At 39.4% G+C, this 19,283-nt stretch overlaps 1 protein-coding gene across 1 annotated transcript; it reads right to left on the minus strand.

Annotated features, from left to right (window-relative positions):
- Positions 1 to 2,601: 2,601 nt before the first annotated feature.
- On the minus strand, positions 2,602 to 16,084 carry NDUFA12 (NADH:ubiquinone oxidoreductase subunit A12). Its single transcript, XM_057386907.1, has 4 exons — positions 15,955 to 16,084; positions 11,961 to 12,043; positions 10,982 to 11,069; positions 2,602 to 2,873 (listed from the first exon to the last, which is right to left on the minus strand). The coding sequence occupies exons 1-4, from the start codon at positions 16,041 to 16,043 to the stop codon at positions 2,693 to 2,695; spliced, it is 441 nt and encodes a 146-aa protein (XP_057242890.1). The 5' UTR covers positions 16,044 to 16,084; the 3' UTR covers positions 2,602 to 2,692.
- Positions 16,085 to 19,283: the final 3,199 nt, after the last annotated feature.

Consider the following 19,283-nt stretch of genomic DNA (forward strand, 5'->3'; position numbering starts at 1 on the left):
AGAAGCAATGTCAAAAGARATGCCAGTGAAATTTTGCATTTAAAATCCAGCATTTTTGGTTCCTGCTGGTTAAAGTAGGATGAGCATGTTTCTGTCCTCTCCAACAGTGGGAATGATATTTYCTAAACCAAGCTACTAAGTCCCAGACTTGCTTCAGCCCAGCAGGGCAGGTGGACATGCTCACTTTTCTTTCTGTGTAGCATTGGCACACATAAAGTTGTTTAAAACTGTTTGCTACCTCAACATTTCTGTTCCAGATGACAGCAAAAGAACAGGTTGAGACCTATCAGCATGGAATGTGTAGGAAGAGTTACTGTCTATCCCCTAAGCACAGAGTCTCAACCCCAAATTTACCTACGAATGTATGTTTAGGAAGCAATCCAAAAATCCATGGGACAAAAAAGGAAGAGGAATGAAATTGGTAGAAAATGCAGTAAAGAAACAGAGGCTAAAAAATTAGTTGATTGCTTTCACCCCTGTTTGTGCCCACAGGGCTTGTGTAGATGAGTGTTAGTGATGAAGCTCTCCAGTGGTGCTGGGGCAAACATTGTTCTTAAGGTCAAATAATATATCAAGATAAAAATGTTAAACAAGTCCTTTCCACTYACGCTGCTCAGCATGGCTCAAATTGCTTTTCAGCTGTGTCAGTGCTTTTGTTGACTTAAAGTAAATTGATTTAAATAAACATTATCCTTTTCTAATTAGATTGGTTAGGAGATACTGGTGCTACTTCCTACAAATTTAAAGACCAGAACTAATTTAAAGAAATCAAAGCTAAAAWCCTCACCTTTAAACAGTGAATTAATCCAGAATTTGATTTAAAAAGGAAGGAAGCAACCGAGGGTTGACCCAGTCAGGCAGGCAGGCTAAGGAAAATCAGSCAGTGTAGAGTCAGTGGAGCAGCCACTGCAGGGATTATTGGGGAGCAAACATTTTTTCTTCTTGACTGGCAACTGCAAACATATAAAACATCCAGCCCCCTTCCCAGTCATCTTTAACAATGWTTTCTGTAGGTCAGTGCACTGGCTGTAATTGTCAAAGGGGCTGGCTGTGGGGTCTGCAGGGGCCTCTGTGGGGACAGACCAGGGCAGCCCTTTGCTGGATACAGCCAATGCACCACAGGGCACAGCTCAGTCTGGCTGCCAGACGGGGGCACCTCTGGGAAACAGGATCTGAGATTTCAAAAGACATTGCACAGGCAGGGATGAGGGGGAAAGAAGGGGCAGCAGCCATGTGAACRCCAAAATGAAAGCAGGAGGAGGGTGAGGAGGTGCTGCAGGTGCCAGAACTGAGATTCCTGGCAGCCCCAGGAGGAATCCACACCAGCAGGGAGGCATTTCTCAACAGGAACTGCAGCCTGTGGAAAACCTGTTTTGGTTTATCCAAAAGGACTGCAGCCCACGAAGAGGACCCATGCTGAAGCAGCAGGCAGGAACAGCAGAGTCCACAACAGCTGTTATGGACTGACCACCATTTCCCAAAAAGGAGGTAGAGGAGTCAGGAGTGAAGATGTGAAGTTGAACCTGGGAAAAAGTGGGGAGGGAAAGTGGTGATTTACAGTTTTTGACTTCRTTTCTCACTATGCAATTTTAGTTGGCAATAAATCAAACGTCTCTTTTGCTCATGATGGTAACTTGCAAGCACTCTTCCCATCTTTTCTAACCCATGAACTTTCTTTTTTCCCCCCAACCAGCTGAGATACTGGGGTGAATGAAGGGCTGGGTGGGCACACCCCCCACCTCCACCAGGAATCCACATAGTAGATGATCTGGGATCATCACTGTGGAGAGGGCAGCTTTGCTACAACACATAAACAGACGGGAATAAAAGTCAACCGTTAGCAACATACAGAAAAAAAAGTCACAGCACAAACAACTCTTTCATATAGGAACTTGTCAAGTTCACATTTCTGAGAACAGGTTCTGGTACATTTTACTTCTCTACTTCCTAAAATGGTGTGCAATCTCGAACTTTCAAAGAGCTTTGAAAATCTTGTCACAAAAAGGCTAACAGCCCATCTCAAACCCTTATGAGAACATTTTGTAATKAACCTCCTCAGCAAAAGAGACTTTTGTGACAGAGACCTTCTGCTTAGGGCTGAGTTCTGTTAGGGGTAAGATGTAATTTAATTAATGCAGCCTTACAAGTTGTATATTATGTACCATCCCATATTGGAATACAGCAATGCTTTTTGCATGCTCATGCATATATTTAGGAACATTTTATGAATGAAAACCATAATCCTGATCAGTCTTACTACTCTAACTTGTCTTACAAAAATTTAAAGAGATGGCTTCCTAAAATAATATATGAAGAGTGCACTATTTGCCATGCAGAGACTGTAACAGGATAATGTTAAAGATGAGAAATCTGTATTTAAAATGTGTTTTTGTATTCTGCTGAATGTTACAAATGTGAGAAGTGATTATCACAGGAATGGTTATCACACTAAAAAGATCTTGAGAGCTGCTGATGTGAAGACAGGACACTGACAATRTAAGAAAAAGCAAAAATCTTGAGATTAAGACTTTTGATGTCTTACGTGAGACAAGATTTTCTCACGTGTTTCCCTGCCCCCAATTCAATAAACTAAACTACAACTGCTATAAGAGGCTTTTATTCTGAACAAAACCAGTGAAAATACAATTTACACTGAAAGCCCAAGCTGAGACAAGTCACATTGTTGCTGTTGTTATTTGCTGGCTGTTTTAGGTGGGATCCACTCGTGTATCTTCTTGCGAGTAGTAGAGTAAGGCACATACTGCTCTGGAGTGCCACTCACATTGAATTTATGGTTCTCCCAGATAAATTTACGAGCAACTGGTGGATGAGTAGTTGGAGGGTCATCCGTCATTGAGTGCAACCAGCGATGCCTTAAGAAGAAAAAGACATGTTATTAAGGAACAGCACATGATGTCTATCAAGCCTATTTCCTGACTCCCAAGGGTCCTCCTCTGAAGAGACACTAAGTATTTATTMTGAGAAGGGAGAAAAACATTTTAATCCAGTGTGACTTTGAATGAGACTACAGGATATTGATTTTAATTACTTTCACAAGCCTAACTGATAAACAACAGTTTTRCCTCCAAGCAAGTGAAAGCACACCTAAGTTCAAATTTCCTGTTCCTTTGTACGTTCAGTACATGGGCAGAGTTTGTTGTCACTTGTTTGTACAGCCTTCACCAAGCAGCCAGGACAAGGCAGGCGCTACAAATGACAAAGCATGAGGTCTGGTTTTCTTGTCTGAGCTTTTTGCTTRTTTGGTTATGAAGATTTGTTTTGTTTTTAATTACCAGAAGACTACGCTACACAATTTCCACACCATTTTCAAAGTACAGGTGAGGCTACTACTTGGGATACAGATTAATGATGTAAGTACACCTAAAACAAGCATATAAATGTTTRCTGACTGCACAACACAATGACTAATACCAATCAGTAAAAGGGTAATTACCAAGTGATTACAGTGATTAGCCTTTACCTATAAACTAAATGTCAATCTTTCTCTGTGCAAGCAACATTAATGATCAAACAAAGCATTTTCCCTAACAATTTTCTGAAACACTGCAGCAGGGACCAACTAAATTGATTTCATCCCACTCCTATTTCAGTGCATGCAGCAACTTWCAAATCTGAATTACATTTTAATTATATGTCAGTTTACATGTACTTCATTCTGGGTGTAGTTATGACGAAAGTGAGGTTATGACATTTTTTTGCAAGCTTATGTATTTTTTTGCTGAGGTAGAATTAAGGAGAATTCCGCTAATCAGCTTTTGCAAAAACTTGACTTAAAAATAGGAAGTTCTCTTTTCTAGGTCTGTTAGAAAACCTAAAAATTGCATCTTCAGSCTTCAGCAACAAATACAGCACACTTCATTTATACAGTAAAACAAAAACCATGAAAAATAGACTGACAGGTATATTCTAAATCTGAAGAGCTCTAGAGAAGGTTGGAAATCTTTCGAAATTGCTTCTTGACATGTATTAAAAAAAAAAAAAAGAAAAAAAAAGTCACAGCTTTGGCTACAACTTTAGTGCAAAAATACCACTTTTTAAAAGGTGTCAGCCTGAAGTTCTTTTCCTAGAAGTGAAAGAAGAAACAAAATCCCCAAACTAAAGCCACCAAAATCCCTAAACTAAAGCCACACATTGCAGGGCTAAGGGCTGCCAGGAAACTGGCAGATGAAACCATAAGATCACTTGCAGATGGAACCATAAGATCACTTAAAACTAAGAAGAAAAAACTGTGTTTACAGGTAAAGAACAGCTTCCTGTGGGAAAAAAAGATGCTCTCTAGAGTTTGGAAGTTATACATGCGTTCAGATGAAGTGACCAATGCAATGTGAATGCAAAGGCAATCCTGCTCTTCCTCTCTCTGCTCTCCTTTGTAAATCTGGTATCATTTAAACTATACATTTCTCACTGCTTGTATTTAAAAAAAAAGTTAAGTGGTTAATGATTCCTGTCTGGAAAAAGATGGCCACATAGCACTACTAATCACAATGTGGTTTGACAATATAGGATCAGGTCTTGCTCAAACCCCGTGTTTTAAACCAGCATCTGAAATACCCTGGCCACGCCACACAAAGCTCTCACCTTAGGTGAACTCTCTTGCCCTGTTCACACTTGTCAGAAGAATTCTGTGTACTACTGTGCTTCACATCACCTCAGGTATCGCGTGTCCTATCACAGCCTGCATCAAGGTCGACCGAAATGCTGCAAAAAAGGAACCTTGACAGAGGGGGGACCTTGTGCTCACACACAACAAGCTAGTTCCCTACTGCTAACACAGAAACAGTTTGTGGTATGAGAAAAAGGACAAAAAAACAGTCCATTCTGCTAATATTGACTCAAGGAGTGCATTTCAAAGCGTTTCAGAGTATTACTCCAGAGGAGCTTCAGCATTTCAAAACCGCTAACTGGAACATATTATGCTGGTTTTGGCCAGCGTAGAGTTAATTTTCTTTTTAAAATTAAAAATTAAGGCTGTTATTGCAATGTGCAAGGGATATTAATAAAGTGAACGTAACTCTATGAGAGTGTGCTGCTTTGGGCTGGAGCAAATTAATTTTCGTCACAGTGGCACGTGTGGGGCTATGTTTTATATTTGTGCTGAACACAGGATTGATAACATAGAGATGCTTTTATTATTGCTGAGCAGGGCTTAAACAGAGCCAAGGCCTTTTTTTTTTTTTTTGGGCTGCCACACTGCTGAGAAGACTGGGGGTGTATGGGAAGTTGGGAGGAGACACAGCAAGGAGAGGTCACCCCAACTGACCAAGGAACCTGTATGGCATACCATATGGGATCATGATCAGTATAAAATAGGAGGAAGAAGGAGGAAGAAGGGGATGTTTGGAGTGATGGTATTTGTCTTCCCAAGTCATGCTAGGCATGATGAAGCCTGSTCTCCTGGAGATGGCTGAACACCTRCCTGCCCACGGGAAGCAGTGAATGAATTCTTATTTTGCTTTGCTTGTGTGCAGCTTTTGCTTTCCCTATTAAACTGTCCTTGACAAGTTTTCAAGCCTTTTCCCTTCTGATTCTCTCCTCAGCCCACTGGAGAGGAAGTGAACGAGTGGCCGCCTGARGTTAAACCACGAAACAGGCAACTTACAACCCACACAAGTCCACATAGCGAGGCTTCTGGTAACAGTGGATAGGGATTCTGCCCACAAATCCCTATTTACACATCTGTCACCATGCCTCACATCCTAATGCTCCCCAAGAGTCATGCACACCACCAGGAAGAACAAAAACTTGTCAGACAGAAATCCAGTTACAAAGGCCCTGAAAGAAAGGCTAGAATAGGCACAGCATAAGAACTGTATTAATGCTCAGCTAAAAMCCAACTGTATCCCAAACTTGTGTGATTTCTGGCACCACTTCATTACAAGTGTACTTGGCATATATTCATTTCTTGAAACATCAGAAAAGTTTCCCAATACTATATAACAGAGTCATTTTACCTGTAATTTAAACTATTGTTTTGCAGMTTTTTAAGACTAAATCCATAATATCTTTTAAAATACAGCATTTTTGAGAAATTAATATATTTGGGCTTAGAGTTTCTTTAACATCAACATGAWACCAGGCTCAAATTTAAATAGAACATCAAAACCAATACTTAAATCACATTTTCTCACTGGAAAGTAGAAATAAAGTTGCTCGCTGACAAGACACGTCCTACAGTCACAGGTATTGAAATACATGAASAGATTTCAAAAGCTTGTTTAAAAATCAATCCACTATGAATTATGCTTATATTTAGGACTTTCAGGGCTTAACCTGGTGACAAAAGATTTCCCTTAGAAGCACAACATGTGACTTACAAAAGCATTTTGGTTTGCAGAGTCTGTTCTCGCAAACAAAAGATCCCCCTTTTCCCTTAAAATCTTGAAAACTTTATTTTGGGAAGACTTTCCCCTTGATATCTGCCTCAAAGAATACTTTGAAGCTCTGATATCTAAAAATCTACTCCCAGTGCTCAAGAAAAACTTTTCACGCACTAGATTGAACTTCATGAATAAAYAGATCTGACATCCTGCAGATGGCCAGATTTCTATACAAACTCTGCCTATAAATCCGTGCATGGAAAARTAGGATTCAAAAACAATTAATGACTTAAAACCTACAAAGGAGCAGACAACTTGCACAAAGCACCAAAAAATCAGGAGGATGCAAGCAGCTCTGAAGAGGGTGAAGCAGCTTCCTGAATCAGAGAGCAATCACTAGGAAGCAGACTGAGGCCAGCAAAGCCTTTGCACTTTTTTTTTAGTAAACGGATGAAAGACACCTCAAAGTATCTTCAAAAGCTCTCATAACTATGTAGAATTTTCTCCCAAATTTTAACTAATACTTAAAAGCAAGTAGATTTCAAACTGAAGCTACAAGGGACCAGAGCCAATTATAAGATGTRCAAGCTGTCAAACAAGAACTGATGCTACACAAACTCAGCAGCCACTACCATATGTGCATCTGCAAGGTTCAGGCACAGCCTGCGTCAGCTCATGATATTTACCAACTTATTAACATCCACTTTTTGCCACRAGTTAACCATGCTGCAATGAGATGAGAAATGAAGATGTGGGTTCAGGTCACAAGACAGATAAAGAAAAAGGGACAACAAACATGTTTACTTGTTYACACGAACTTTAATTTCACATGCAAGCTACTATACCATAGCAATGAGATGGCATCCAATTGACCTGAAAACACCAAACAAGCATTTAGCCTAKTTATAAAACTCCACAAATCTATTGTGAAGCTACTAGAAGGATGGAAATTTCCCTCCCCTTCCTCTTCTGTTCAACCTTTTTGTTTTGTTTTCCTTGGACGCAGACTTGAAAAACAGCATTTTTACAGGAGAATTGCACATTTTCCTTACATTTTCTAATGTGTTGGTACTTTACATGAGAGGTTTCCCCCTGTCAGATCAACTAAAGAGGATGCAGACTATTAAAGTGAAGGTAAATTTGCAWTATTTCACTATCTGAAATTAACACTCCTGGAGCTCCTTCCAAAGATGTCAGGTTTGCACCGTAAGGAAATAAACCTCTAAGCAGAGGACAATGCTCTATTTTGCTGAGTGCAAAGAGGGAAAAACGAAGTGTCCCTAACAAAAGGAAAACTATTCTCAAATTACAGTATTTCTTTCCCCACAGGATAATACTGAAAGAGGAATTTATTTTTAAATAGTGTGTATACTTTAGCCAGTTGTCAATTTGTTTTTTCAAAGTATTTGGCCAAATACAAACCAAAGTACATTAAACCAGAAATATACTAAACAAATAGCTTAAACACACAGGCCAAGGATTAGCGATGCTGCAATGGCGACATCTATGAAAGCACTAAACAGAGTCCATACAGGCATTGGTATAAACGGATTTAACTTCTATTGTTTACATGTTCAGAGCACACCTGGTCATTATGTTCAAAAATGGAAGCACTGAGTTCTTGCAAACAACATACTCTGACTACTAAGAGACTGGTTTTTCTCACAGTCTAAAAGTGCAAAAGATGAGTTTGTGTAGGGAAAAAAAAACTGTGCCAAGTATCTTGTAAAGCATTACAAGAAGATTAGTATGTATCATTCCCAAGGCAAGCACAGAAGAAATTTTTTTTAAATCTGTTTAACTTGTCTCCAACAAAGTAGATACCAACATCTGCATTTTGGAGACAAGAAAAATAAAACAGTAAAAGGAAGTTAAATAACAACTAAATACGAAAAAACGRTAAGCCTACATATTCTGGTGTGGAAATATTTTTAAAAAGCAACAGTCTTGATTCCCTGAAGAGTAGACATATGTCAAAACAACACTTTATTTCCTTCAGACTGTACAATTTCAGTTCATCCGTTGTCAAAAGACATTACATCAATTACTTCAGAATACTGAAAATACCCAGTAGGTCCTAAAATAGTATTACAATATGTTATTACATATAAGATGTCTTTTTCTTGCTGCCTTTCTGTATTATCTGAGAGAAGGTAAACGGTAGCATTTTTTCCTAGTTGTTTTCAAAACTTTTTAACATACCAAWWTTTTTTTTTCAGTTCATCATGCATGAGGTTCACTTGATTGTACTTGAACTACCATTCATATCCCACAATCCTGAAAGCACAGAACTTACTGCAAGATTACATTTTAGGATGCAGTGTATTCTGTGTAATCAGTAATTTCAGTGTAGTCAGTAATTCAGTGTAATCAGTAAGACAACTAGCAGTGTAGTCCAACATATAGTAGCACCTTTAGAAGAGTACTACAAAATCATTATAAAGTATTAGCTTTGCTATTTAAAAAAGCAAACCAGAAATCTCTATGTTAGCCCTGGTCTTAGGGCTAACAATCTCTTGATTTTGTTTGAAGCTAGTTATGACAGTTGCAAAATAGTTTCTGAAAGTAACATCAGCATAAACAATGTAGTAAAACCTGCTTTCACAGAGGATACAAMAGCATATCCACAAAATTTCATTGCGCTGAGTTGAATTAACTGCGTCCTGCAGCAAAAACCTCAGTGTTTAGAAAAAGCATTCAGACCACACCCACCTCTAACAAAGGCACTTTAAAAACTTCCCAATTGACCAAAGGAGGACAAATGCATATCACACTATYATACTGTGGATTAATTACTCTCTTTGTTAACAGAAGTAATTTCACACAGTTTAATTTATATCCAAATTTCTGGGTCCAAAATAACCACTCATTACCTGTGCAATTTCACAACCCTAGTGTTACACTGACAGCAGCTTGTACAMTATATTATGAGTCTCAATTAAAAAGTCTATGCCATGCTAAAAATTTAAGGCAGTATAGCTCCAGATAATTTTTTTTAAAGTTTAAAAGACAGCATTTATTCTCAGTCAAAATACTTCTATTTTTAAAGATGTCTCTAAGCCATACGGAAATACACATCAGTGATTTAGATGTGTCACAAAGCTAGGATTCTGTATAAGAATAAATACATGTTATCATGGTACATAAAAATTTATCAGCAAGGAAAAAATTGCCAAAAAGCCAAATCCACAAACCTGAATGGTACTGGRCAACTAAGTTTCATGACAAAAAACACCTTAGAACACAAGACTGTTTACCCTTTCATGCCTCATTGTACTCACCACTCTTGAAAATAATGAAATCTTTACTACWTCTTTTAAAGGAGTTCTTTCCACATTGATAGGAAAACAAGTTTTTCTACCTCATTMATTTCTGTGAACTAAACAGCTACTTAACCCTTGAAACATCACAYTGATTCTCAGGAAGAACTCTTTACTGAGGTTTATAAAGAGGCAAYAAATATTACGTAAACATAAGCAAARGAAAAACAAAATCGAACAAAATCAAACCTGTGCCTCAAGGAAAATCTTAAAAACCAGCAGAGTCTAATAGTGAAAAGACAAAAACTAGAAACAAACAGTGGTTATTATGCAGATAGCAAGGCAYGAACATCCTGGTGTTGGAGATTTTAATGTCACTTCCAAAACCAATGCCATTCAGTTCTTACCAAATAAGACAGAAAAAAACATTAAACACATCAAACATAATATAAGGCTGGGAGAGCTTGAAACAAAATTGACTACCAAGAGAGTCTATCCACTCACTTCTCAGATGTTCCAGTGAGAGCCACAATTTACGAGTTTTAATAATCAATCCCAGCCTTAACACAGAACATTTGCCACAAGAGTAATAAAAAACAGTATTTGCTCCGTCTACTCAAACACTTCTCTCTTCATATCACCTTTCGCTGTCTTGTGGCTGAAGTGCAATTCCTATTCCTCAAGAACTGCAGAGAGATTGTTTTTACTAGTATACACTCTTACTTTAYGTGGTGTGAGTTTTCGAGCAAAACAAAATAACCATCAATAGCTGTGTGGSCAGAGACCTTCTGGAACTCAAGGCTGTACATGAACAGAAATGCATGAACAGAAAATAAAACCGTAATAAAAATTATAGTCAAGTAGCAGCCAACATATGGAGCATCCTGACATTTGAATGTTTACTACCACATYAATGTATATAAATTGAAACAATTATGCTATTAGTAGCTGTGGGTTGAGAAATGTTTTTCCACCACTGCCATATGTTCCTTAGGTTCTTGCTTAGGATGGAAATAAAAAGTTTTTTACTTCTGGTGGCCCAAGGCTTTGCCAAACCATTAATAAGGAATCACAAGTAATAAAATTACAAGACMATTTTGACYTGCTCAATCTGGCTGGCAAAATGCRTTTCTCAATCCAAAAAGCAGCGAGCACCTCTTACAAGGACAGTAAGCAATAAACATTAAGAATGCAGTTCAACAGTAGAAGTGACCAGCATCCATGAAAACTTTTTTTTTAATCTTCTGTTTTGTAATGAAAGAAAATATATATAATATAAATATAATAAAAATATAATAAATAAATAAAAAATAAAAATAAATAAAAATATAATATCAGTTACACAACTGATATCTGCCCATATTATTAAGCTAAATGGTTTACCATTCAGGGGGCACCATGCTTCCATCAACTTCCCAAAAGGTATTTTTGCCATTCATTTCCTCAGTATATACGACCCATCTGTGTCGACCTTAAGTAAACAAAAAAAAAATATCACATTAGCTAAAAAAAATTAATGATTTTCACATAAAGGAAAGAATTCAGGAAAACCAAAGAAAAATGTTTTGATTGATAATATTTACCAAACTGTAGTTTTAGATGTCTGAATCTGATGCTCGCACAAGGAAGCGAATAGTGGCTATTGGATAAGTAATAGGAAATAGAGACTTGTAGAGAAACAGGTTTGGGGTTTTTTTTCTCCATTATGAGGAGTCTTTTCTGATAACCAAAGACTAAACTAACTTAATCTATATAGTTTAGATTTCATCTATACAAAACTACCAAGCAATGTCAACTGGCAACTGCTATCCCTGGGTACCTTACAAGTTAACCTACAGCCAGCATGAGCTTGGCCTACCCAGCATGTCAATTGCTTATGTGTCACCTGTGCTGCTTTAGGTGCTGGCTTTTTCAGTACTCTACAAACTTCATTTAAAATCTCATTACTTAATGTAATAGTAAGTTTAAGTGAACCTATGTTCTTTGCCCTGAAGTGATCATATAAATGGRTGCAGCTGTGAGGCAGTTCTAAAAGATAGCTCTCCTTCTTCTCCCACCTTTTAAGCTAGCAGCCTTTTACGTCAAAGACCAAATTAAATTCTCAATCACTTTACCTTCATGGAGATCATCCAACTGGATTATATTTATCCTTTCAGATTGACTGTGTTTGCAAATGAATTGAGGGATGCAAYAGAGAAATAGAAGCTGTCAAAGCATTTCTATGAGTCCCTTGTCTAAGACTCACACAAGCCAAGTGCAGGGGAGTCAGGCAGSCAACAAACTTGTATTTCATTACAGAAAGCACACAAGCAATACAAAAGTTGCACAGTCCACTGGGAAGTGTTCACATTAGCACACGTACCAAAGAAGTTTCTTTTGTCTTCATAGTATTTGTTTCCATATTTGTCAATTCCTATCAGATTACCAGTCTTCAAATCATTGACCCTGTGAATTATCAGAACAACAGTTTAAAGTGGCATCCTCTCATAATAAAACTGTGACAGAGGTTTCTTAAGGATTAGTCCAAATCTGTGCACGTGTATGCAAAGATATATTTTTWAAAAAACTATTTAAGATTAAGGATTCCAAAACATAATCACCAATTCCTGCAACCAATATGCACTCCACTGACAGGATGATAATAAACCTACAAAAAGGCTTTCGGGGACCCCTATTTAAAAGCTACTGTAATGGAAGATAAAGCAACTCTACAATATAACAATTTAACACCAACAGTACCTTAAATACTGTAGGAGTTCCAGAGTCAAGTGTTAATCCACTTATCAGAAAATGTTACCATCCTTCTCAACTATTAGTAGCTACTATTTCAGCCGGAATTGACATGGGAAGCAGGTAAGCATTGAAGCAGCACAAGAGACTTCACATGTCTGTGTGGGCAATAACCTCCAAGACAGGAGTAGTATTATTTTAGGTAATTGCAACTGTTTACCAAGGRAATAGATGCTAAACCCTAAACTATAATTGTTACTTTCAAGCTTTTGTAGAATTGTGAAAGACACAAGCATTCAACCTGCAACTCCATGAGATTTATATTGACCCAAATAAGGCACATCCCAGTTTCAACTCTCTATACAGAATATATTTTAACATTATTGTACAGATCAATAATTAAACTAAAACTATGATTTACATCCAAATGATAAAACCTTAAATTAATGAAGATCTTCTCCCTTTCGATCTGCAACTTTGTTTTTCTTTTTACTGACATTCTGCCCACACAGAATTACATCAGTAAGTTTCCTTTCACAAGTGTTAGTTGTTTGTAGTATTATACACACTCTCAACTCCATCTCAAGTGAGAGAAGAAATGTGCTCAGATAAAGTTTTTTTGTTGTCTTTTCTCCCAGGGTGCGTGAAAGTGACAATCACTACATCACATACCAATTTTAAACCTCTGTGGTGGTAGGCAGAGAGATGCTCTGACACATCTCTCAAGAGGAACACTCAAAGCTTGCTGGCTCAGCTATACAAGCCCAAGTTCCCAGCTTCAGAAAAAGCAGCACTGCTGCTCTCCCTTCCTTTTCCCCCTCCCTTTCTTGTCCTAACTTCATGCCCTGAATACTGATATCAGACACTAAGAGGTATTTAGAGCTTTCAGAGAATACTTTCCAGCCAATTTCACTGAGTTTTAAGTAAAGAGAATGTTTCCAGCCACAAAGGCTCTTAATAATTTGACTCTACAGCACATAAACTTGTTGCAGCTTCCTYAGTGGAAAACATACAGAGACAAGCAGGGAAATTCAGAGAAAGTGTTCTGATTTGGGTAAATAATTTTTTTCCATTTATCAGTAAATACTTCTTAAAATCAACTGTTGCAAGAACACCTTGATTACTCTGCCTTTAAGTAAGCCTATTCCTTGAGCTGGGACAGATGATTTAATGGTTTGAAAGATGAGCAGGAGGTAGCAATGTCTATGGCTGGTGTGGTTATGAGKATCAGGTGTGATTCCCCACCTAGCCCACCTAACTTCAGTCTTCTGAAGGAAACAAAGGACAGCACTGCCTCCAGTCTTGCCTGCCCTCTTCTTCTGTGTGGTAGAAAGGTGTCAACATAGTCTGCAATCTCTGACTCACAAAAGATCCCTAAGGAGATATTCATTAAGCTGTGCTTAGGAAGAGGCACTCTGATGAAACCTAATACTCAAATTCTTCTACACTTTCATTTCCCCAGCTCAGTTTCTTCTTCCGAACTTTCACAGTAAAAGCTACAGCCTGAGAAGGAAAACAAAGTGGACAAAACAACCTGTGGGGGGAGAAGGTATGYGACAGAAAATAATAATTTTATTAGCAGTAAAGTACTAGCCAGGGCTTATTGCTTAACAACCTGAAATTTCCCTTTACAAAGCTGTGCATGAGAAAGGTCTATCTGAGCTGCTTTCTAGACTGGAGAAGCAAGAAGCTGCCTATCACCACAGCTAGTAGGAATACAAAGCTGAGACCTCCCAAAAGTCAAGCTAACTTCAAAAAAGCATACAGTATCGTGCCACAAAAGAAAGGAGGAAATAATTTAAAATGCGCCATAATTGTAAGGGGAGTAATGCATTTACTGACAGAAAGAAGAAAATATGCTCAGCTGAAAGAATACAGAGCTGATTGGAGGTTACTAATGATGTTTCACAAAGAATGCTGTTAATAACCTTATTCAACATTTTACAGGGATCCTGACTGAAACAAAAACAAAACAGAAAACCCACTCCCAGAAAGCATAGGGGTCTGACAGATTATGATACTATCATATCATAAGGTCACATTATTGTAAGGGAAGTTCTGTACTCTCTTCAGGGCTAGAATGATGCCATCAGAATGAAATTCAATGGTATGAAGGTCGCAGCACAAGGTAATGCACCTGGAGACTAGCAACATCTGAAGCACTGTGTGCCTAAGTGCAAAAAGACATTTGAATGTCACAAAGCAATAAGGAGCTGCCAATGAAGTGGCATGGGGAAAAAAGGGAGACAAGCTGATGCTAGGATGAACTGAGCTGTCCTCAGTCAACAAAGCAGGTACTAAATCCACTATATGAAAATACTGATGAGGCCTGATCAGCAACTCTGTAAAATGTTATGTTTAACTCTTCAAAACAGATCCATTTAAACCACATGAAATAACAGAAAAAGGGCCATTAGGATGTGTGCGTGGGAAAAAAAAAAGCCTTCAAGAAGGTCACAAAGCTTGGCCTGTTTTTGCTAACATAAGAAAGCCCTTAACAGAAAGCAGGGAATTTTACATTTGCAAATCACCTCTATCCCATATTCTTGACATCCCAATACTGATTTTAAAAAGGTTTTTTAGCATGTGCTCAGGCCTAAAACATTCACTGGAGACATCCTAATTCTTTTTTAGGACCAACTACAAGATAACAAGGGTTACTGATACTGCTGATTTTGGATCACATACCATTTAGACTTCCACCCTACATTTCATCAAGGATCCGAATGAAAAAAAGAATACTGTAATAAACCTGCAGGCCCTATTTGGGCGCAGGTTCAAGCATACTGTATCACAATTCAAAATACTTGCCACAGGAAAGAGAGGACATGTGATTGGGAAAAAAGAAAACAAGAGAAAGTTTAGTGTGGAAACGTACAAGGTTCTGTAGCTGGGGAAGAAAGTACTCAGACATGAATGGAAACAAAGGCTGAAACTAATTTTGCAGAAAATGCCACTGGGGCTGGACGGCATCCAGAGCTGAGCAGAGGTCAGCGGTGACAGCCTACTGCCAAAGTGGAGATGTGACCTGCAGTTTCAAGTGAATTAGAAGAAACAGAGCCAGTAAGGCAGATGAATTAATTCTCTTGTTTCACACCAAGGGATTTCAGCAGATGCACGACTTCGAGATTTGTACAGTCAATAAAGCCACTGCAACCTGAGGTGATCCTGAGCAAAGAGCACGACGGTGTATGCAGAACACACTGGGCACAGCTACACCGGAGACATGGCTGTGGCAACAAGACGATGGACCGGGGCTGGACACGAGGAAAACTTGCCGGGGCAACACTGAGAACTCGGCGCGCAGGAGCCCTCCAAGGTGCCTCARGCAGAGAAAAGAGCCGCGGGCCGTGCCTGAGGGCCACTCTGAGCACAGCACCCGCTGCCGAGCGGGACACGCCGCCCTCCTCCCCCGGCCTGCCCAGCCCCGTGCAGCGCCCGGCTGTGGCAGCCCCCGCCGCCCGCCCCGGCAATGCGGGGAGCGGCGCCCCCTCAGCCCCAGCCCGGCCGGCGCCCATCGCGGGGAGCAGCGCCCGCCCCCGCCCGGCCGCCCCGCCAAGGTGACCCCGAGGGGCGGCGGTGGAGCAGCGGGGATGTCCCGCCGCCCGCGCTGGGCGCCGCGTTACCTGAGCAGCTGTACGATGGCGCCGCGGACGCCGCCGTGGCCGCCGATGTGCTTCAGCGCCCGCTTCAGCACCTGCACGTACTCCGCCATSTTGGGCGCGCCGCCGCCCCGCCTCCGGCCCGGCCCGAGCAGCGCCGCCCGCCCGGAAACGGAACCAGGAACGGCGTCCGCTTTCTGGCCTTCCTTGCAGCTTCGGAAGGGTATTTTCTGATGAAGACACTGCGATTTGGCTCGCGGTCTGCACAATCTAGATTCATAGCACATTTGCCTATTGCTTACACGTGAAGGTCAGCAAGAGACCAAGAACTACAGGATAGGTAGAAAACCCCCTTTATAAAAGAAGTGCCTACTGATACCCCCTTAATTCACACAGGTCACGGGATTTGTGGTGAGAAAAGTTATCAAGACTGGCAGCAAGGAGTCCAGGACTGCCTGGATCAAAAATCAGGGGGCAGGGGAGGTGACACCTCACACCRTGCACACTGCAAGTTATGGTCAGAGAAGAGCTTAATAGTCTTGTTTCTCCTGGCTTTTCCCAACTCTGGCAGGCCATCAAGGAATGTGTACCTGTTGTCTCACCCACTCTACCTTTTCCATCTTGTCCCAATGCCTTCTCCTGGTTCTGCATCAGCTGGAAGAAACACCTTTGATTACCCTGCTGTTGATGTTGGCAGGACTTCTGCTACTGTTGCTGCAAGGCTGAGCAGGCAGGGTGCACAAACTTACTTCCCTGACCTTCTCAAAGCTACTGCTACACAGGCCAGGCAAAAACAGATCCACTGTATTTTGTCAGAGCAGGCAGGACTTGGAACAGCAGCTGGTGAACACATCATTAGTCCTGCAACCCTGCTGGCCGATGAGCAGAGCCCAGCTGTCAGCATGGAAAGGCCAAGTTGCTGGACACTCACTATTGGAATTGGGGCTTTGGGAAGGGGCAAAGCATGATTCAGAGTGAAAAATTAAGCAGGTAGTCTTAAATTTGACAAGAAAATGAGTCTGGGAAAAACATGTGTCAGCCAAATTCACAGTGTGGAAATATACCCATTTCAACCTAAAGTCTAGTGGTCTGAGTTTCCACTCAAAATTTTTTAGTTTCAACACAAGTGGGTTTGTTTCCAAACATAAAACACCAGCCTTTCTGGTTCTATGCTCTGTCCTCTAGCATCTTTTTTTGTGACAAGTCTTAGGCCTCAGTAAACTTGTGGCACATTATTTGCATTTTCACAGTCAAAAGTCTTAGAAAATTTTTTTAATATGTTAAAGTGGTCTGGTAAGTGTACATTAGCAGGCAAAAAAACAGGGAGGAATGTTTACAGTCACAATTCACTCAATGTCTCTAACTTGATACACAGAAACTATTATTTTGGTATAAACTACTGATGATGGAGTGTAAAATATGAAAGAATTGTAGCTTAAATTAGGACAACCAACTTTGGAAGTGTTGTATAGGTTGAGTGCTTATACYGATTTCAAAGCCTATTCCTAATGTAACTGGGATAATTTTCACTGACTGTAATTCCATTAGYATTTTCTCTGCTGGCAGTAAAATTACATAGTTGTTTGCTGTGGGATTTTTCACCCAAAGGTTAAAATTATCTGTGGCACCATGGTTCTTTGACTGAGAGCACTGTGGAGGACTGGGCATTGTGGCACAAAGCTGGAAGAAGAGATCAACTTCTTAATGTGACTTTTATCCTACGGAAGATTTGGTGGGGAATAGTTTCTTAGTAGCAGGAACATTTTACACCATCTTCTTTGAATTGCATTTTACAATTTTTTTACTATTCTATTACTTTAGTCAAGTGAAATCTTCACTGAGAATTTCATTACCTGATGACTGCTGAAGTCTCATCACATCTACTTATACTGCTTCTGTTAATGTGTCACTGTGCATGAAAGAGAAACTGACTACAGTGTTCAAAAATTCTCAGTGAACTTGGTGCAAATGTCACAGTTGAATAAAGTGGAATGCAAATGCAAGTATGTCTTCCTAAGGATTTACAGGGGCATCTTCATGAGACAGCAYTGAAATGCTGTCTTGTCACTCAAGTGGCTTGTCAAATGCATGCACCCATAAGAAATAATTAATTCCCAGGTTTTTAAATTTAAGATTCTTGTTAGATTTTGCTTTCTTACCCCAAAATTAGSACACTGAACCTCACTGCCTCAAAACCTCAAAAACTCTTGCTAAACACATTTAATGCTGCCTTATTTTCCTTCTCTAGTTTAAGTAAATGTCACAATACTGCCAGAACTCTTTTTCAGGCCTAAAAAACCCCCTCTCAAGTCTGAACACAAGTTACTTGCTTCTTTTCTAATACAGAGCATAACAAACAACATATTTTTCAAAAATAAATAAATCCATCTCCTGAATGACTCAATGGATGACAAGTAACTTCCCTTCATTTTGTTAGCACACAAACATCTCACTGAATCCTATGTATTTCAGTTTTTCCTTTAAAGAGCTTTATTCATTGGTACAATTGATCTTGAGAAACCTAAGTTAATGTATTCTCAAAAAGTGCAAAAGTCAACTGATCTACAGAATAATTTACTGTTTACATTTTACCTTAGAAGAACTTCTTATTACATTTGTCTATTCCACTCCCATTCCCTCTGTTATTAGTATGTAAAGTCACATAAAYTTACTCTACAGTCGTTCACAACTGCGGAACATACATTTGCAACACTAAATGGAAATAATTAAACTAAGAAAAAAAAATCCATCAGAAGAAAGACTAACAAATAAGAGCATACTATGCAGATTTTGAAAATGGCATGACTTCCTGCCCCACCYTTCTAGAACTGCTAAATTCCAGAAGCAAAGTCCAACCCACAATACAAATGTCCACAATTCAGTGTGCAATAATATCTAAATCCATCTCTAACCACAGTTCCTCTCACTCTAGTCTAAACAGTGCAGTCTCTAATGCTTTCACTAACACATTTTTTWAATTCTATCATCCATAAATATTTCCTTGTCACTTGAGTTCTATTCATTGAAAAGGTTAGAAGATTAATYCATAGCCTGGAAGTAAGCAAAATGTTACCAAAAAAGTRCATACTTCATAATTTTCATAAAACGAATGAATGTGTAAACTGAAAACAGTTTAGCTCTCAAAACCCCTAGAAGAATAGATTTTCTGGCACGTGTAGAAAACACCTGTCACTTTGTGGGAACTCTCTGGGTTATGCCTCCAGCAGTAACTACCTTCATCTTTGATTCTCCAATGGCAAAATACCCCTGATTACAGAATGAAGAAAAATTCCTTTTGGAGCTGTTCCTCAGGTAGCYTTCATTAGCCATAGTACATGGCTATTCAGTTTGCT

Source organism: Malurus melanocephalus, unplaced genomic scaffold (genome assembly GCF_030028575.1).
Source record: "Malurus melanocephalus ecotype Western Australia unplaced genomic scaffold, MMel_1.1 scaffold_17, whole genome shotgun sequence".
In the NCBI taxonomy this organism is placed as follows: Eukaryota; Metazoa; Chordata; class Aves; order Passeriformes; family Maluridae; genus Malurus; species Malurus melanocephalus.